This window comes from Meles meles, chromosome 8, assembly GCF_922984935.1.
Source record: "Meles meles chromosome 8, mMelMel3.1 paternal haplotype, whole genome shotgun sequence".
NCBI classification, from domain to species: domain Eukaryota; kingdom Metazoa; phylum Chordata; class Mammalia; order Carnivora; family Mustelidae; genus Meles; species Meles meles.
The window spans coordinates 63,919,921-63,941,790 of NC_060073.1; the positions used below are offsets into that span (position 1 = coordinate 63,919,921).

The 21,870-nt window shown below is 36.9% G+C and overlaps 1 protein-coding gene across 3 annotated transcripts in view; it reads left to right on the top strand.

Moving 5' to 3' along the window:
* The window catches only part of ACER3 (alkaline ceramidase 3), a 163,814-nt gene that overhangs the window by 119,369 nt on the left and 22,575 nt on the right, over positions 1-21,870 (top strand). For all 3 annotated transcript variants that reach the window (XM_046017382.1, XM_046017383.1, XM_046017384.1), the window contains exons 4-7: positions 5,452-5,504; positions 8,114-8,195; positions 11,147-11,182; positions 21,260-21,318. In XM_046017382.1, coding sequence (XP_045873338.1) covers positions 5,452-5,504; positions 8,114-8,195; positions 11,147-11,182; positions 21,260-21,318 — 230 coding nt within the window. The remainder of the gene's footprint in view (positions 1-5,451; positions 5,505-8,113; positions 8,196-11,146; positions 11,183-21,259; positions 21,319-21,870) is intronic.

Consider the following 21,870-nt stretch of genomic DNA (forward strand, 5'->3'; position numbering starts at 1 on the left):
CCTACAAACAAAACTAATTGTTTTCATTCTTTGAGCAGTGTTTGCTAGGCTTGGTATAAGTGTTAGAGATGAGACATGTAAAATGCAGTCTCTGCCCTCCAGAATGCATGCCACTTTTTAAATATCTTTAATATTTCCCCGAGGTTAGGCTCATGGATTTGAACCACAGGCTGTGATCTGGCCTGTGCCTACCTCTCCAGACTCCTCTTCAGTCATACACCCCACCCTCTCCCTGGAACTCTGTGCTCTTTTACCAGTCATAATTTTGCTACTTAAGATTTTGAAATAAGACTTCTGTATTTGGGGGTGCCTGGGTGGCTCAGTGGATTGGGCCGCTGCCTTCGGCTCAGGTCATGATCTCAGGGTCCTGGGATCGAGCCCCGCATCGGGCTCTCTACTCCACGGGGAGCCTGCTTCCTCCTCTCTCTCTGCCTGCCTCTCTGCCTACTTGTGATCTCTCTCTCTGTCAAATAAATAAATAAAATCTTTAAATTAAAAAAAAAGACTTCTGTATTTGTATTACCCAGATTTTAAAATCTGTGCCCTTTTAACATATGCTTAGTTCAATTTAGTTTCTCTAAACAAACAAACAAGCAGCCAACTTCTGGAGTCCAGTCTTTTCTTCTGAGCTACAGGTTTGTACTTCTAGTTGCCCGATTGACATTTCCACTTGGTTGTCACATAGGTACCTCAAACTCAGTATGTTGAAATTGTTCATGTCATTTTCTGTCTTCACAGTCTCTGTAAACTGTATTGTCATCAACTGTGGTATTTAGGCAACAAACCTGGGAGTTACCCTTAGGAGTTTCTTCTCCCTCACCTTTATATCAAATCAATCACAAATCCCGGTTTAATTTACTTCCTAAATATTCTCAAGTCTAGTCACCTCGGTCTATTCTCAATTCTGAGGCCTTAATCCAAGTAGGAACTTTGCTTGGCCTGGACTGCTATAACCTCCTAGGTAGCCCTCCCACAACTGTGCTGTTTCAGTGCAGAACACTCTACACATACCCAATCTGGCACCATATGTTTATTATTGTATTCGTCAGCTGGGACTGCTGTACAGAAATGCTATAGACTAGGTGGCTTAAACAGTAAACATATGTTTTTTCATAGTTCTGGAGGCTTGAAGTCTGAAATCAGGGTGCCAGCATTGGGTCTGGTGAGAGCTGTCTTATAGGTAGCCACTCCTTTTTTTTTTTTTTTCTTAAATGCCCTTTGTTTGTTTTAAGTGTAGTTAACATACAGTGTTATATTAGTTTCAGGTATATAGTATAATTCAACAGTTCCATATATTACTCAGTGCTCATCAAGATAAGTATACTCTTAATTATTTATTTTTAACATAAGTGTACTCTGAATCCCTGTCCCCTATTTCATTCATTCTCTCACCCACTTCCCCTCTGGTAACAATTTGTTCTCTATAGTTAAGAGTCAGTTTTTGGTTTATCTTTTATTTTTTTTCCCTGCGTTTTCTGCTTGTTTCTTAAATTCTACATTTGAGTGAAATCACGGTATTTGTCTTTCTCTGACTGGTTCTTGCAAGCTCTCTGGTATCTCTTCTTAGAAGATCATTAATTCCATCCTGAGGGCCCCTACCCTCATGACCTCATCTAATCCTAATTACCTCCCAAAAGCCCCATCTTCAAATACCACTGGATTGGGGATTAGGGTTTCAATATGTGAATTTAGGTAGGACACAAACATTCAATCCGTAATAACTATATTTTCTTATTTTGTATATTCTTGATGCTCTGGCTTCTGGAGCCTCCCTGACTAGGCAGGCATTGTCCTTTCCAGGGGTGGCCATTTCTTACATAGCAAATAACTCGCCCTGGACTGCACCTTTCATATTCAGACTAACCAATCCAGAGCCCATCCTCTAAACCACCTTCTTTTTCTGACTCTTACACTCCAGGAGACAGTATTCTTCTGCTCTAATCACCTCAAGTCCAGGTACCAGACAACTAAAGATAGCCCCTAGACCTTAGAGCCTGCTGAAATTACTTAAATTAGCCAATGCTAAGCATGCTTGCCCTCTCTTACCTTGCCTTTCTCTGGGAAACCACGGTACAGGTTGTCATCCATGCTTTCTCCTTGCTCATTCTGCCTCCTGACTGACGCTGGTGCTTTCCCATGTGGCCCTGCTTGGCATGGCATGTCACTTCTTAGGAACTGTGAGTAACTGCCTTTTCAGTAGCAGTCATCTCCTGATCTGTTGGCTTCACCATACCTGAAAAATAATAAAACCTGTATTTTAAACACACTAACACCACTATCGACTGACTTGTGTCCCCTCAGAATTCATATGTTGAATCTCTAGTTCCCTGTGTGACAATATTTGGAGATGGGGCCTTAAATGGTTATTGGTTTAAATGAGGTTATGAGGTGGAGTTTTTGTGATGGGACTAGCGCCCTTATAAGAAGAGACCAGAGAGCTTGCTCTCCCTCTCCACCATGTGAGAATACAGTGAGAAGGCAGCCATCTGTAAGCCAAGAAGAGAAACTTCACCAAGCACCAAATCTCTGCCATCATCTTGAACTTCCTAGCCTCCAGAACTGTAAGAAATAAATTCTGTTGTTTAAAGTATCCAGTCTAAGATATTTTGTTGCCACCCAAGCTGATGGAGACCACCACCTAGCTTAAACATTTTCAGTGGTTTGCCATTGCTTTTAAGATAAAATTAAGAAATTCTTTTTTTTTTTTTTAAAGATTTTATTTATTTATTTGACAGAGAGAGATCACAAGCAGGTAGAGAGGCAGGCAGAGAGAGTGAGAGGGAAGCAGGCTCCCTTCAGAGCAGAGAGCCAGACGTGGGACTCGATCCCAGGACCCTGAGATCATGACCTGAGCCGAAGGCAGCGGCTTAAACCACTGAGCCACCCAGGCGCCCAAAATTAAGAAATTCTTACGGCCTACAACATTTGCCTGATTGATTTACTGCTTATCTCCAACCTCATCTCATATCCTTTCTCTTCATCATTAATTAAGCTTCAGTCACAATGGACATATTCATGAAGTTTTTTAAAGTTTTTTTTTTTTTTTTTTTTTTTTTTGACAGAGAGAGAGGGATCACAAGTAGGCAGAGGGGCAGACAGAGAGAGAGAGGGGAAAGCAGGCTTTCCACTGAGCAGAGAGCCCGATGCAGGGCTCGATCCCAGGACCCGGGGATCTTGACCTGAGCCGAAGGCAGAGGCCAACCCACTGAGCCACCCAGGTGCCCCATATTCAGTTTTTTAAGTTCCCTTCCTGCAACAGGACCTTTTCACATTATGTTCCCACTGTTTAGGGGTTCTCATCTTCCCCTCAGTCCCTCTTTACCTTACTCATATCTGCATGTTTCAGGACTCAGTTTATGTGTCACTTCTTTAAGGAAAATCTTCACGACTCCTTATATGAAGGCCCTTGTTTTTTGGTCATGGTACTCTGTACTTTTCCATCATAGCACTTACCATAATTGGAATTAAACATTTATTTGTGTAGTTAACTTTCTAGTGTCTTTCACCCTGAGTAGATTGTAAAGCATGAGGGAAAGTGTTATCTTATCTCCTGCATATAGCATAGATCGAGGCACATAGTAGGTGGTTAATAAATATTTGTCGAATGAGTGAATAAAAGAGTGACAATAATTATTTTAGCTGTCTTTATAAACTGTATAGATAGACCTATAGATAATATGGAGAAAACAGATCTTTTATGTCCTATTATCCAAATACATGAATAGAAGGTCTCCTAAAATGGGTCATTTAAATACCTCAGTACTGCATTGTGGAAAGGCCAAATAATTAGACACATGTTTTGCTAACACATGAAAGCTGAAATAAAGAAGATATAAATGCAAAAGATGTTTAATATAAAGCCAGGAGATTGTGGTTCAAAATTTCAAATAGAGGAATCTTCTGTGTATCAAAAACCTTGTGGTAGATATTGTGATCCTGTGCCAACTTTTCTGAACATGTGAAAGTGATTAAAGTGAAAAGTTTTGGAGACCACTTAATGTAGAGATATGCCCCAGAGTGAGTTTAAAATCTGGCTCTATTACTTATTAGCTCTGTGATCTTAAACAAATTACTTAAATTGTCTCAACCTCAGAGTTCTCATCTTGGGATGGAGATAATAGGACCTACCTTGGAATTTTTGTTAAACTTAAATGAGATAATGAATGTAAGACACTTAACTATAAGACCCTGCATATATGCTGCTATTTCATTATTCCAGTAATTTACCAGAATATATTACTTTGTGTAAACTCTCTTCCTTCTTCCTAGAATGTATTTCTCTACCACCCCATTTCATTTCCTGCCACCACCTTCTCTGGTTTCTGTGACCCCCTTTTGTTGGAATCCTTATATCTAACCCCATGTTTTTCATTTCCCTCCCTTACTAGACTGTGAGGGCATTGACTGCATCTTGTTTTCATTATATCCTTAGCAACTAACACATTGCCTGGCACATAGTGGATATATTATAAAATAATTAATTAAATGCATATCTAGTGAATAAGTAAATAATATAGGATTGGCTTAAGGATTAGAAATAACCTATCTGCAACATTTAGCTTAATGTCTAACTTGTAGTTTAATACATATAGCTATTATTATTATTACTGATAATATTTTTGAGAAACATAGGTTACTTAGATTAACTAAATGACTTTGCTGCCATTAATATCCCTTCTTATATATATTAGTGAAAATTTTACCCATCTTAGGTGTTCTAGGAAAAGGGAAAGTACAAAAGAATATTGATAGGACCCCCAGACCTGTACATGGTAGACCTCATTCTTTCCTGGAAGTATGAGATCATAGTTTGGGGTAGTGAATGAACTGAGTGGTCCAGTGAGTCAGGTGTCCTACTTAGGTATGTACATTAGGATAGACAGGTAGATGGACAAGCTTATTTGTTCAATGACAGTAAACCAACCCCCATAAGTAAAGGGCAGGGAAAGGTGAAAGAAAGAGACAGGCCACTCCTGGTTTGTAGGTGGCAGTTTTAATAAAAAGAGAGTACCTACATAAAGGGTTCATCTTGGGTGGCAGCAATGGGTCCCCCACCTGCCCATCAAAACTTGAAAGTGTGTAAAGAGGACTTAATTCAGTTCAGCCAGGTATTCTATACAAGTGTTTTCAACATCACATCACTATCTCAAGACTGTCCTTGGAGCAGCCTCTGGGAGCAAGAAAGACAAGTGGACTTGTCCTGTCCAAGGATAGGAGGGAGTGAGGAACTTCCAATCGCCTGGGTCCAGCTCAGAGGTTAACTGACAGTCACGTCCTTTCAGTGAGTTCCCCAACACTCAAAGTAATTAGAAGTTAAATATGTGAAAGTATTAGTAAAAGATATTAGATGAGAGGTGACTATAATAATCATTCTGATGTTTTATTTTGATTTGTATAGTAATTGTACCTCTGCAATATTCAAGTCCTCTTATCTTTTTTTGTTTCTTATAGCTATTGGATGAACTCCCAATGATTTACAGCTGTTGTATATTTGTGTACTGCATGTAAGTGCTTCTGTTTAAAATTCCATTGTTTAATATATTTTAAAGTTCATTTTCACCTCATAATGAATTAAGTAATATAATTAACCCTATTACATTATACTGGGAGATTGTAATAGTGTAAAAGGTTATTACTTCTGTGATCTCCATGTAGAGTATAAGCTGTGGGAAGTTATAATAATGTTGCTTATTAACTTTTATGATCTCAAAACCCTATGGCCAGTTAGATACTCTTACTATAATCTGACTTAAAGAGTTTTGACTTAATTTGTATAATCTGCATTTCCTTGAGTTATGAATGTAGATAAAAATGTTACATGTTATACCATAAAAATAATATTTATGTACTTTGTACCTGTAATTGTGGTAGGTATTATACAAATCCTCTCTAATTCTTCCAGTTCTGCAAGATAAATGGGTATTATCCCCATTTTATAGACGACGAAGTGAAGCACAGAGGGATTTAGTAACTTGTCTAAGCATATAAGCAGAACTTGTGCTTAGGTGACTTGCCTAAGGCCATGTAACTGGTGTCAGAGTTGGAAATTGAACTACAAATTAATAAGTTTACCTTCTAACCATGCATTTAATTCTATAGCACTAGTACTTAAAATTTCTCTAAACCCTTTATGTGATGGTTATCTCTTTTAGGTATGATCATTATTACTAGTTCAAGTATATTTTCTTCTTCTTCTTCTTCCCGCTATTTTTGTGGTGTTTTGTTTGTTTGTTTGTTTTTGAGAGTGTGTGCTAGTGGAAGTAGTAGGTGGTTGGGGAGGCAGTGAGAGAGGGAGAGAGAGAGAGAATCCCTGACAGGTCCACGCTCAGTACAGAACCTTATGTGGGGCTCTGTTTCAAGACCCTGAGATCATGACCTGAGCTGACATCACAAGTCCAATGCTTAACTGACTGAACCACCGAGGTACCCCAAGAATATTTTCGTCTAAAGATATCTAAAAATCAGAATCATGTGATATTATTTAAAGAGCTCATGTGGAGACACCTGGGTGCCTCAGTTGGTTAAGCATCTGCCTTTGGCTCAGGTCATGATCCCAGGGTCCTGGGATCCAGCCACGCCTTGGACTCCCTGCTCAGGTTTGCTTCTCTCTCTCCCTTTCTCCCTCTGCCCCTCCCCTGCCCTGGTTCTTTCTTTCTTTCTCTTTCAAATAAATAAATAAAATCTTTAAAAAATAAAAAAGCTCATCTGAAACTTTTCTGTAAAGGGACAGAATAGTACAGTAATACTATTGTACTAGTGCTACAGTAGTAATTATTTTAAGTTTCATGGACCTATGATCTCTGTTGCAGCTCTTCAACTCTGCTACTGTAGCAGTGAAGCAGCCATAGATAATATGTAACCAAATGAGTGTGACTGTTCCAGTAAAATTTTATTTACAAAAACAAATTTGGGCCTTTGGGCAGTGGTTTGCTGCTCCTGATCTAGAAAAGTACTTTCAGGTGAGCTTTTTAAAAATAAGTCAAGTCACAGAATATGAAAGTAAAAGAGACCTTAGAAATCATCCGGGCCAACCATCTTTCTGTAGAAATAAGGAAGTAGGAGTTGGGTCCAATTCCTACAGCCAATTAATGAGTAAACTGAGAACTTTCCTGCTGCTTCTACTAAAACATAGGTTCAAAGGTTGGATACCTAACCCTTGGTCAAATATTTGTTCTTATTTCCTCAGTTACTGAGTATTTGCTAGCCTAGTGATTAGATATGATTAGACACATGAGAAAAAGATTTTAGGGGCACCTGGGTGGCTCAGCGTGTTAAGCCTCTGCCTTCACCCTGGGTCATGATCTTGGGGTCCTGGGATCAAGCCCCGAATCGGGCTCTCTGCTCAGTAGGAAGCCTGCTTCCCCTCTCTCTCTGCCTGCCTCTTTGCCTACTTGTGATCCCTCTCTATCAAATAAATAAATAAAAATCTTTAAAAAAAAAAAAAAGATTTTATCCCTGCACACAAGGAGTTCACAGTCTGGTTGAGGAGACCCATAAAGAGACAATTATAATAAGAGTGATATTTTCTGTAATAGTGTGCCTTACTCAGGGATGGCTCATTGCAAGATTTAGAAACCTACTCAAGCCAGCTTGACTTAAGAGAGATTTATTTAGAGGACATGAGGAAATTATATGAAACCCAATAACAGGAAGTACAGCCTGACTACAATTCAAGGGCAGCTTATTTTTCCCCACCCTTTTTTCTCCATTCCTTCTTCTCTGCATGGTCTCATCTTTGAATTTGCTTTATTTTTCCATCCATGCAGGTCACTTTTCTGCTCATTCATCTTCTTGTTCACTCAGTTTAGCTGCCCAAATATCAGCATCAGACTTTGAATCCAGACTTGACTCCTCACATTTAATTGATTCAATCTCTGACTCCCAAACTCCTAAGTTTTCAGGAGAGAGCCTCTCTTTGACCCAGTTAAAGCCAGGTGCCTTCTCTTGATTTCTCCAGCCTCTTAGAGGTGGTGCAGGTTCTCTGAGATGAGTTTGTGTGGGAGGAAATGATGGGCATCACTAGACCCAAAGGTGTGTATACAAGTGGTAAGACAGTGTTCTATTTTACTAGTTATATATTTTAAAATAAGTTTCTTTCTCTCTTTTTTTAAAGGTTTGAATGTTTCAAGATGAAGAACTCTGTAAACTACCACCTGCTTTTTATCTTAATTCTATTCAGTTTAATAGTAACCACAGTAAGTCATATTTTGTTTCTAACAGATGAAGCATGTGATGTGGGTTTGAGAATTGTCAGGGTATAGGTAGTACTAGAAATGTGGGCATAGAAGAACTGGCACAGAGATAGCATGAACCATTAAGATGACCAAAGATGCAGCCCTATGCAATACTTTTTTTTTTTTTAACAGAGATAAACAAAGAGTATACAGTTATGATACTTTACCCTAAAAGTTGCAGCTGATTTGTCTGTTTGCTATTCACAGCCTGTCAGTATGCAAACTTTCATAATGCCTAAAGATTTCAATAAGAGTCATCACTTTAAATATAAAAACTATATACATTTAAGGTATAAAACATGATACTTTGATACATAGTGAAATGATTACTCCAGGTAAGCTAATTAACATATCTTCAAACATGTATGTGTGTGAGAGAGCGAGAGATGAGACCCCCTGAAATCTATTCTCTTAGCAAATTGTCAGTATTCAACCCAGTATTAACCATAATCACCATGCTGTACATGGGAATACTGACATTTGAGAGTCAGGGAGAAAAAATGGAGCCAGCAAAGGAGACTTAGAATAAGTAATCAGAGATGTAGGAAAATGAAAGAGCCCAATATCACAGAGTACAAAAAGATTTCCAGAAGAAGTAACAGTGTTCGTTGCCTCTGAGAGGATGAGTAAATTACAGATTGAAGTTTGACCTATAAAAATTTCAGTTAAAAGACCAGGTAACCCTAATAAGGATACTGTCAACAATAGATTGATAGAGGCAGAAATTAGGTATCAGTGAACTGAGAAGGTGAATAGGAGGTTGAAAGAACAGGTACACTATTTCCTTATGCTTCTGCCCTGCACTGTGTAGTCCTTCCTATAAACTACATACTCATTGATCATGAGAGAATCCTAATGTTTCAGAGGTGAAAGGAAGTCTTATAAAAGAAGAGACTAGAGGACATCTGGGTGGCTCAGTCCGTTAAGCATCTGCTTTGGGCTCAGGTCATGATCTCAGGGTCCTGGGATTGTGCCCCACATCAGGCTTTCTGCTCAGTGGGGAGTCTGCTTCTCCTTCTCACTCTCCTGTGCTCTCTCCCTCTCTCTGTCTCAAATAAATAAATCTTAAGGGAAAAAAAAGAGAGAGACTAAAGTCTAGAGAGTTTTAGTGATTTGCCTGGCCAACCAAGTTTATGTGGAGAATTGTGGCGGAGTCAAAACTGGACCACTTTGTAAATTCAGAACTGATGTGATCAGAATTATAGGCTTGGGAGTCAGTCAGATCCGAGTTTGGAGCATCACAGTTACTTAATAACTAGGAACCTCGGGCACGTTACTTAATCTCTCTGTATTAATTTCCTCATCTGTAAAATGAAGATAATAATAGCATACATTTTGTATTGGTTGTGAAAATTAATACCTGGCACACAGTAAGAACTCCATAATTCTTTTGCCTTAAAATATGTCTTTAAAAGGCATGTCCTTTTGCATTTCTTCTATTAATAGCAGTAGGAATATGAAACTATACAAAGGGAAGTTAATATTTTGAAACAACACATTTCAGAGATGAAAAGCATTCTTCCTTACTGAGTTTAGAGTTACAGATATATAGTGTCTCATATACATCTTACTATTAAAGTTCTATGGGTGCTTAAAGGAAATAATCTGCTTTTATTGTGTGAGGATAGGAACTTCCTTCTGGAATAAGAAATTTTGTAGCCAAATTGTAAAATTACATAAAATTTTTGTGAGGTCAGCACTACATTAAATGAGCATATAGAGATATCTAAGCACAGCCTTTGCTGTCAAAGAGATGATTGCCTTGTTGGGGAGAGAAACAAACCATTAAATTATATGAGATTTATATGTGGTCAGTGAGGGCATAAAGGAGGGTGAATGGCTGCTTCTGCTGAATGGAGAAAGGACCGGGAAAAGCTTCTAGAAAAAGGGATAGTTTGAGCTGGATCTTGGAAGATGAATGTTTGCCAGCAGGGGAGGATTTCTGAACAAAGTAAAGAGCAGCATGTTTAAAGATGTGGAAGCACTATACTTTCTGAAGCCTAGGATGAGAAAGGGAAAAGATGAGAGCAGTGAGGGCAGGCAGAAAGTCAGGATTGAGATCATGCAAAGCTTTGAAATTTGGACTTTGTATTATAAGTGTTCAGAGCCATTTCAGGATTATGATTTGAATTTTCATTCTCTCTACCATGTCTTTTTAAAGGCATACTCCCATTTTAAAGGGCAATAAATGACATGCTAAATCTTCAATAGACATTGAACTTAATCACCCAAATGATATTAGAGCCTAAAACTAGGGTTTGTGTAATTGGAAATGCATTTAGGTGATGAGTTATGTAACTAGATGAGTGTGTTAGAGGTTTTGGAAGTAAAAAAAAAGCACAAGAAATTTGTTAAATGCTTTCAGTTGTTGAGCATGCATTATATGCTAAATTGTTTCATGTATTTTAGCTTATTATTCCTTACCACTATTATTCCCATTATCCGGATTAGGAGAAAATTAGTCTTTTGGTTAAGTGACTTGCTCAAGGTCTATAGCAAATAAGTGGCAGACTCTGAAATTTATCACCTGTCGCTAAGTCCAATGTTCTTTCTGTTGTAGAACAAAATGTGTTATAGACATTGTCAACAGAACCTCTTCACCCCTCATAAGTAACTGTGTACCTTTGCTCTTCCTTGATGCTGATGTAGAAGCCAAGAGGCCAGAGTAATCCACAATAACTGAAAAATTTGTTTACCGTGGTAAAGCTAGCACTGGTAGAGACCCACCTGAAGGTGCTAGCCTTTCTGTGGTCTGCCACCTAATCTGATTGGTTTTATGTGGCTAGAATCAGAGCTAAGTAGCAGTACTAGGGAAGCAAGAGAGATTTGGGATTTGCAGAATTGTTAGAATAAGTTTTCTTCCCCTTCAGTAATGCACTTCATTCACCTGTTTTTCTTTTAATATTTTGTAGGTTTACCTTAAGGTAAAGGAGCCTATATTCCATCAGGTAATTTTAAAAAATTATTACACATGTGATTGTTTAACAGTACTTGCCTGCATTGTGTTTCCTTTTCTGGTAAATTATATGCAATACAATTTCTGAAAATAAAATGGTAGATGTCCAATGAAAGTATTTAAAACAGAGTTTGCAAACTCAAGTGCCTAAAGGATGCCAATGCCCAGGCCCAGCTGTCTTTAGTAGTCAGTATGCAAGTGTAGCATTGCTCTTATAAGAAAAATCAAAGTATTCATGTACATACACATACAAGGTCCTTCTTATGACATCATTTTCTAGAAAAGATAGACTGAAGATTCCTCGAATATTTCCCTCCTAGTATTTTATGAGTTTTTTAAGGTGGGAGATTATTTACATTGAGGAGAGCAGACATAGGAAACTTTGCTGTAGGAAATAATGATTTAAGTATATCCCATAATGAAACCAGAGGAAAATAAAGTAGCAGACCCCAAATAGAGCCATTGTTAATTGAGTGCTGTCATGTGCCTGGCATTATGCCATTACTGCACAGACTCTGATCTCCCCAGCAGTCCTACAAATTAGGGATTATTGTTCACATTTTAAAGGAAATGAACTCAGAGATACTAAGAATTTGTCCAGCATTTACACAGTTATTAAGGGGCAGAGCCAGGATTGTAACCTAGATTTGTTTGACTTCTATTACAATTCTTTTAACAAACTAGAAAACAAACAAACAATAAATAAATAAGGACACATTTCAAGAGTATCAGAAGCCTTGCAGTTTTAGAATATTTTATATAAAAAGTAAGTGATCCTGTATCTTTTTAAACTTAAGCTAGATAATAATCATCTAACTGAAATCTGTTTCTTAAAATAAATTCCAAAAGCACATTATTGTGCCTTGCTTTTCTACAGGCAAGCCTAAAGTAGATGTTACCAGAGAGAACATCCTCACTTCCTTACTATTTTAACTTGAAGTATGTCATTATGGAATTACCTCTTTATGAAGAAAGATTTATTGACACAGTGTAGAGGATGAAGTTTACTTGTATTAAGAATACTTCAGCTTTTGAAAATTTCTTATTTGTCTTTATAAGAAAGAATCACAAGAGCAAAAAAACAAAATTTGGAAATTTGGGGTTAATTTTTGTAAGTTTATGACCATCAATTTTCCATTTTGTGTTTTAGACTATTTTACACTGTGTTTATGTAATAAAAGTAATAAACTGTTCATCTAACTTCCCATGCTGCAACTCTCATGTGTTTTTCAGTAATAAGTATTTTCTTTTCTGTAGATAGTGGTAAATGTTTGCTATTAGGAAGGAAGGGAGGGAGGATGAAAGCTTAGAGCTATGGGTTATATACTAGGCCTTCTCAGGAGAGAAGTGAAGAAGCAGAGAAATGGTAGGGTGAAGCGGGTAAGTAGTCTGAAGGTAGAAGACAAGTATTCATTTAACAGATGTCCACTGTGTACCTTCGCAGTACCAAATTCTGAGCTCAAAGTTGGAAATAGAGGGGCAGTGGAGCAAAAATGTGAATACCTAAAATCAAGCAGACCTGGATACAAATCAAGTGTTTACTTACTAACTGTATACCCTGGACAAGTTACTTACCTTCTTTGAGCTTTGGTTTCCTCATTATTCCTCAAACAATTTTTAAGTGCTTTCAGTATGCCAGATGCTGTACTAGGCATAAGAGGGATACTAGTGAATAAAATAACAGCGTCTCTGCTCTTGAGGAGCTCATTATACTGTATGTCTAAAATTGTATAATAATCTCCTAAGGTTATCTGAGGATTAAAGGAGGTACTGCAGGGGCGCCTGGTTGGCCCAGTCAGTAGAGCATGTGACTTCATCTCAGGGTTGTAAGTTTGAGCCCTATGTTGGGTGTAGAGATGACTTAAAAATAAAATCTTCTAAAAAATAAAAATAAATTTAAAAATAAATGAAATAATGCATATAAAATCCCTACCACATGGTAAGCAGTTAGTAAATGTTAATTAATATTAATAAACCAAGGTAAATAAGACATGATTAATATTCTCAGGGTCAGGAAGATAGAATAGTAAAAAAAAATATAGTATGTAAAAGCACTGCTAATGCAGTCTCTCTGCTTACATGACTCAGGATGGGATTACAAAATATAACAGTTGCATATAGCTAAATTATTATTTCCTCTAATATCGAAAAACAAAATAGGGAAGATGGTCTGCTATTGTGATACAGTAGTATTTCTCGCTATTTGTAATGTTTTATTTGAAGAGATCTTTGGCCCAAAGTCTAATCTGGAATATCCTTTCCTGCCCTGTTAAGTAATTAGAATTGATTTTCTTCTTTTTAAGTAAGCTCCACACCCAACAGGGGCTTGAACTCACCAGCCTGAGATGAAGAGCTGCAAGCTCTATCTACTCAGGCGAGCCAGGCACCCCAGAATCAATGTATTTTTTTGTACTCTATTCCTAATCGGTTTCTGAGTATCATCCTTAGAGAACTGCTTTTTCTGAGAATCTTTTTGTCTAAGTTTGTAGACTATCACTCTCATTCTTTTATATCACTATTGATATTATGTATAGAAATTTAGAAAAATTATTTTGAAATTTGTAATTGGAAAATTGTTTTGGAATTTATGACTGGATTTACAGTAAGTTTAAAGATCTTAGAAGTAATGGAAAAGGAGGGTAGAGCAATGTTATCTAATATAAAGTAACTCTGGCTTGAAAGTTTGGAATTTGATTTCTTACCACTTCCAATTTCTTGAAGTTTGGAAATCTCAAACCTTGAGACTTCGTTATCCATGGACATGCTGTGCCTTTTCTTCAGTTTCCTCACCTATAATATGTTTAAAACAAGGAGAGGTTTTATTTCATGAGGATAATATAAAAATACTATATAAGGTAAAGCACAAGGCAATAAATACAGTAATAGTGTGACACTGAAAGTACATATGAAGGCGTAAGATGATGCAATAAATTTCTGCCTATGGTAATCACAGAAAGCTTCTGAAAGGAGATATTTTAGAAGGATTAGAGGAAAGAGTTAATAAACACTTTAAAAGTATCTGTCACAGCCAGGATGATTGTCTTGCTAACCAGATTAGCTTCCCTGAGGGAGAAAATACTGATAACAGTTCTACTTTACTGTATTAAAACCCATGGTGATCCAGACATCTCCAAAAGAGCCAAATGCTGTTTATTTAATTTGATGGCCTTGCAAAGGGTTATACTAAAATCATAAGCCTGCCACATTCAGTAGAAATACTAATTTATCTTAAGAAAGCAACAACAAAAAAAGTATACATGAAAATAGGATAAAAGAACTTTTAAGTCAATGAACCTCTTTAAGCCAATTGATAAATTAGTAATTGAATGTCTCAGGTGAGATTTCATATATAATCTCAGAGAGTACTATTGCTTTAATCTTCCTGTCAAAGTAGATGTCTCCTAAAGATAGAGACATGACACATCAGTATTTTACTACTTTCTAATTTAACCCTCAAGGTTTCTAAGAATACACTGTATAAACAATTTGAAAAACAGAAACTTAAGCAGATTTATTTAAATTTATTCTGGTTTGTTTTTTTTTAAGACACTAATTATTTGACAGGGAAAGAGAGAGTGCACAAGCAGAGGGAAAAGCAGACTCCCCACTGAGCAAGGAGCCAGATGTGAGGCTCTGTCTCAGGACCCTGAGATCATGATCTGACCTGAAGGCAGATGCTTAACCAACCGAGCCACCCAGGTGCCCCTCTTTTATATAGTTTATATAGACTGACTTACCTATTACCTTACTAAATATCAACAAACCTATATAGAAATTACCATCTTCATTTTATAGGTGAGATAACTGAGAGTTAGAAAGCTTAAATGATTTGTCCAATGTTTCTCACCTAGTTACTAGGAGCGCTGAAAATTGAACCCAGGTCTTTTTTATTCCAAAGCCCATATTCCTTCTGTGATATGATGATACTCCTGTAGCAGATTACTTTGCAATTTAGTTTATTATCAAAATGAAAATATTTTAGGTGAAAATTATGAAGAGCAAAAAAGATGTACTCTATTATCTTTTTTATTTAAAAGATGACTAATACTAGAATATGCACAGAAAAAAGTTATGAAGATCATGTGACTACCTCTAGCTGCAGGAGAAACTGAGAAATCAAGCTTTTATAAAAGCTGGTGATGATTCCTAAATATGTTTCTTCAGCTTAGATTTTTTTCTTCTAAGATTTATACCCAGATATCTAACATCTGTTCCAGAGATATCTACATGGATATCTCACTGACACCTCAAACTTTGAGCATATCTAGAAATGAAATCACCATTTTTCTCTCCAGTATTTCTTCTCTTCCTGTATTCCCTAACCCAAGGAAAATGATACCATGTACCTAACTGCTAAAGTCGTAAACCAGGCCATCACTGACTTTCTCAACTCTTTTAACTGCCATATCAAATTATTATCAGTCCAGGCCCTAAATAACTCTCTAATCTCTCTATTCCCACTGGTAGTACCCTGGTTCAGGCCCCATCACTCACCTAGGTTACTGTAATAGCTCGTCATTGGTTGGTTTTCCATTGGTCTTGGCTCCCTCTAATTCATTCTCCACCCAGCAAGAGAGGGATATCCTTCTAATACACGAGTGATCATGTTGCACTATTGCTGAAACTTCCACTGACTTCCCTTTGTCTATAAGATAAAGTTTAACTAAACATGACTTGAAAAGCTAGACTTGACCTCTGCTTTTACCTTTCTGACTTCATTTTTCCCACTCTTCCTCCAACAATATATTCTAGACATACTTTTTTTTTCATGCCAGTTTACTTTGTTCTAGCTCCAATCACACACACACTCTCTCTCTCTCTCTCTCTTTTTTTTAAGAGAGCGAGCACATGCACACAGGGTCAGGAGGAGCAGAAGGAGAGGGAGAGAGAGAATTTCAGGCAGGCTCCACACTCAGAGCAGACCCTGACACACGGGCTTGATCTCAAGACACAAGATCATGACCTGAGCTGAAATCAAGAGTCCAACACCTAAATCACTGAGCCACCCAGGCGCCTCTCTTCTGGCTTCTCTTAATAATATTTCAGTGGTTATTAATGATGTTTCTAGTAATGTTTCAGTTATAAAATTAAAAATCACTATCTTCCATAAAAGTCTTTCTGATCTGCCTAAGTCTAGGTGGCTTTTGAATGTACTTACAAAGTACTCTGTACAGTTCCTGTCACAGAATTAAATACTACATTTTTAATTGCCTGATTACTTACCTCTTTCCACACTAGATCATAATTGCTGTGAGGGCAGTGATCATGCCTTCCTTGTTCACCATTAGAACATCATGGCTGCAGTTACGGATTTAATCTGACAATCATCCTCTAATCAGGTTTAATCTAATGCTGTGTTTACTTAGCTCTATAAAGGAAAACATGGTAGAGAATACAGCAAGTATAATATTTTCATCTCATCAGGAGATCCAGAGTTATTTATATATACAGATTCTTTTGTCCTCTCATCCACATAAGTTATGTATAGCTGCCAGGGATGAGAGCTAAGTGTAGTGGAGGTCATTATAACACATAGGAGGTACAGCCCCCTTTTCCTACCATTCTTTGTAATGAGCACCTTTCATATTGTTCTCATGCAGGGCCCAAGCCTTTAACCTAGGTGCAGTCCTTCACAACCAGAGCAGACATAACATTTTCCATTTATCTTAATTGTGGTATTCAAGGCTGGGAAAATGAGGTCATTCTTAACCAGCCCTGCATCAAGACAATGCCTGATACTAATCCTTTACTCCACACCATCATATCCCCAGGGTCTAGCACAATGCTCAATAAATATTTGTTGGAGTCTACTGTTGTAGAGAGACTACAAGTAGTAGGCAGGAGCCATTTCAAGGCTTTATAAAAAGAGTCCACATGAAATATAAAGACATGGGAAGGTTAAAAGTGAAAGTATGGGAAAGTATATATACCATGCAAACACTAAGCATAATTGTGGATGTATGTTATATGTGAATAGTTATTTTATTATAGAACAAAACAGACTTCAAGGGAAGAGCATTTCTCTTGTTAAGAAGGGTTTACTTCGTAGCGTTAAAAATACTCAATTCATCAGAAAATTATAGTTTAAAATTTATATGTATCTAATACATGTAATGTCTCAAATATATAATGCAAAAATTGACAGAACTAAAAGAAAAAATAGACAAATCTATAATTTTAGGTGATTTTAGTAGCTCTTAGTAATTTATATAAGATGTAAAATATTTAAACAACATGTGTAAGAAACTTGATCCATGGGGCACCTGGGTGGCTCAGTCAACTGGGCGGCCAACTCTTGATTTTGGCTCAGGTCATGATCCTCAGGGTCCTGAGATCCAGCCCTGTGTCAGGCTTCCGACTCAGCAGGGAGTCTCCTTGAGGACTCTCTCCCTCCCGCTCCTTCTGCCCCTCTCCCCGTGCATACAGTCTCTCTCCCTGAAATTAATTAACTAATTAAAAAGGAACTTGCCAGATGTAAAATACTGCATCCAACAATTGCAGAAGCACATTTTTTTTTCAAGCCCTTAGAGAACGTTTACAAAAATTGACCATACACTTGCCCACACAGCATCTTAAATTTCAAAGAATTAGAATCAAAATATAATTTCTGGGGTGCCTGGGTGGCTCAGTGGGTTAAAGCCTCTGCCTTCGGCTCAGGTCATGATCTCAGGGTCCTGGGATCGAGCCCCACATCGGGCTCTCTGCTCAGCAGGGAGCCTGCTTCCTCCTCTCTCTCTGCCTGCCTCTCTGCCTACTTGTGATCTCTGTCTGTCAAATAAATAAATAAAATCTTTAAAAAATATATATAATTTCTGACTGTAATACAATTATATTAAATATAAGTAATATAATTCTAAATAACATATGGATCAAAGAAATCATAGATAATGGAAAATACTTGGAGTTGAATCATAATGAAAATAAATATATGTTAGGGGCGCCTGGGTGGCTCAGTCGTTGGGCATCTGCCTTTGGCTCAGGTGGTGATCCCAGGGTCCTGGGATCGAGCCCTACATTGGGCTAAGAAGCCCAATGAGCTTGGAGGGAAGCCTGCTCCTCCTTCTTCCATTCCTTCTCTCGCTGTATCTCTCTCTGTCAAATTAATAAATAAAATCTTTTTAAAAAATTAAAATAAAAATGAACACAATAGAAAACAAATATAGGGGCACCTGGGTGGCTCAGTGGATTAAAGCCTCTGCCTTCGGCTCAGGTCATGATCCCAGGGTCCTGGGATCGAGCCCAACATCGGGCTCTCCACTTGGTGGGGAGCCTGCTTCTCCCTCTCTCTCTCTGCTTACTTGTGATCTCTCTCTGTCAAATAAATAAATCTTAAAAAAAAAAAAAAAGAAAGAAAGGAAACAAATATAGAGAAAATCAGCAAAGCCATAAGTTTCTTCTTTAAAAAGACAAAGTAAAATTAACATATATCCATGGCAAATTTGATCAAGGAGGAAAAAGGCAAGCACAAATAATACCAGAAATGAAAGGATGATACCACATCAAATCCTAGAGGCATTAAAATGTTAATTGACTATTATGAGGGACATTATACCAATAAATTTAAAGTTTTATTTTTTAAGTGTACAGATTTCCTAGAAGTATAACCTGCTAAGAGAAATAAGTCAGAATGAAATGCCGTGTATTTTCACTCATAGGTGGAATTTAAGAAACAAAGGGAAAAAAAAACTCTTAACTATAAAGAACAAACAAACTGTTGGTTACCAGAGAGGAGGGGGGATGAGTGAAATAGGTTGGGGGGGGGGCATTAAGAGTACATCTTTGATAAGCATTGAGTAATGTATAGAATTATTGAACAATGATTCAATAATTGTGATATTGTTGAATTACAGTAGTAATACTGTACACCTGAAACTAATCTAACACTTAATTATACTGGAATTAATAGGAAAAAAAATAACATAACTGTATTTAGAAACAGGTTCTTGAAAGAAATAACATAAAATGAGGTCATATGGATAGGCCCTAATCCAGTATGACTGGTGTCCTTATAAAGAGAGATTAGGACACAGTTATATACAGAAGAAGATCATATAAAGATGTCAGAAAAAGATGACCATCTATAAGCCTAAAAGAAAATCCCTCAGAGGAAACCAAACATGCTTGCACCTTTATCTTGAATTTCTAGCCTCTAGAAATATAAGGAAATAAATTTCTGTTGTTTAAGCAAAAAAAAAAAACCCTAAAGTCATTTTTGAATAATTATTACCTATTTATTGAAATAGGTCCGCATTATTAGAAAGATATGATAAAATAAAAGTAAAATGCATATTCATATAATAATTTTATGAAATATTAGTAAATATATTTAGTTTTAAATGTTTTTTAAAACAATTATTAAATTACATTTAATTTATTAGACATTATTAATTATTAGATAGAAATGAAGTGGATATTAAGCAGCAGTGAAAATGAATACTCCACAGCTCATATAACAAGCTGAATTAGTTCACAGACATCATATTGAGTAGAGGAAGTTTGACACATACATATTATAGGGTTCCATTTATAATGAGGTTCAAAACAGGCAAAATGAACTACTGGGATTTCATCAAGATCAAAAGCTTTTGCACAGCAAAGGAAACAGTTAACAAAACCAAAAGACAACTGACAGAATGGGAGAAGATATTGGCAAACGACATATCAGATAAAGGGCTGGTATCCAACGTCTATAAAGAGCTTAGCAAACTCAACACCCAAAGAACAAGTAATCCAATCAAGAAATGGGCAGAGTGGGGCGCCTGGGTGGCTCAGTGGGTTAAGCTGCTGCCTTCAGCTCAGGTCATGATCTCAGGGTCCTGGGATCGAGTCCCACATCGGGCTCTCTGCTCAGTGGAGAGCCTGCTTCCCTTCCTCTCTCTCTGCCTGCCTCTCTTGTGATTTCTCTCTGTCAAATAAATAAATAAAATCTTTAAAAAAAAAAAAAAAATGGGCAGAGGACATGAACAGACATTTCTGCAAAGAAGACATCCAGATGGCCAACAGACACATGAAAAAGTTCTTCACATCACTCAGCATCAGGGGAACTACAAATCAAAACCACGATGAGATACCACCTTACACCAGTCAGTATGGCTAAAATTAACAAATCAGGAAATGACAGATGCTGGCAAGGGTGCAGAGAAAGGGAACTCTCCTACACTGTTGGTGGGAATGCAAGCTGGTGCAACCACTCTGGAAAACAGCAAGGAGGTTCCTCAAAAATTTGAAAATAGAGCTACCTTACGACCCAGCAATTGCACTACTGGGTATTTACCCTAAAGATACAAACGTAGTGATCTGAAGGGGCACATGCACCTGAATGTTTATAGCAGCAATGTCCACAATATCCAAACTATGGAAAGAACCTAGATGTCCATCAACAAATGAATGGATAAAGAAGAGGTGGTATATATATATACACAATGGAATCCTATGCAGCCATCAAAAAAAATGAAATTTTGCCATTTGCGATGACATGGATGGAACTAGAGGGTATTATGCTTAGTGAAATAAATCAGTCCTAGAAAGACAACTATCATGTGATCTCCCTGATATGAGGAAGTGGAGATGCAACATGGGGGGCTTGGGGGTAGGAAAAGAATAAATGAAACAAGATGGGATCGGGAGGGAGAAAAACCATAAGAGACTCTTAATGTCACAAAGGAAATGGAGGGTGGCCAGAAGGAGGAGGGTAGGGAGAGGGTGATGGGGTTATGGACATTGGTGAGGGTATGTGCTATGGTGAGTGCTGTGAAGTGTGTAAACCTGGTAATTCACAGACCTGTACCCCGGGGCTAATAATACATTATATGTTTATTAAAAATATTTTTTATGTTTATAAAATATATTTTATTTTTATATAAAATATAAAATATATTTTTATTTTTATGTTTATTAAATATTTTAAAATTATTAAAAATAATTTTAAAAATTAAAATAAAGAAAATAATAAAATGTAACAAAAGATAATACTTACATTTTATTGAGAGGGCCAATTTTATAGGTAAAATATACTTCCTTTGCCAAAAAATAATGATTTTACTAACTTCATTTTTCTTTTCTTATTCAGGTCATGTATGGAATGTTGGTCTTCACATTAGTACTTCGATCTATTTATATTGTTACATGGTAAGTGATTTGGATCAACAGTATGATTAGATTACATTCAAGTAATAAATCTATAGCCTAAATTGAAATAACACCCAACTCTAGCAGTGATACTGATAGAAAATTTAGGCCAACATTTATTGTGGTATAAGATAATGAATACTAGTTCTTTAAGCAAGGTGTTAATTGGCATCCTATAAAAACAAAAGTTCCACATTAATTTGAGGAAAACTGTATGATGGCCTCCTTTTGAATATTTGTAATGTACATTAATATATTGCCTTGAAAAATCCCTACAGTAAAAACAAAAATTGTTTTTGTTTCTCTGAAACTATGTGACTCGAACCCTTCTTACAAACCACTGTTTAAGGAAGAAAATGTCTCTGCGTACTTGTGATCTCTGTCAAATAAACAAATAAAATATTTAAAAAAAAAATTTTTAGGGGCGCCTGGGTGGCTCAGTGGGTTAAGGAAGAAAATGTCACAAAGAATCAGTAACTCCAGAGAGATGATTTAGGAAATAATCTTTATAGAGTTTATGCAGATTAAATAATATTCATGTGAGTAACTTCC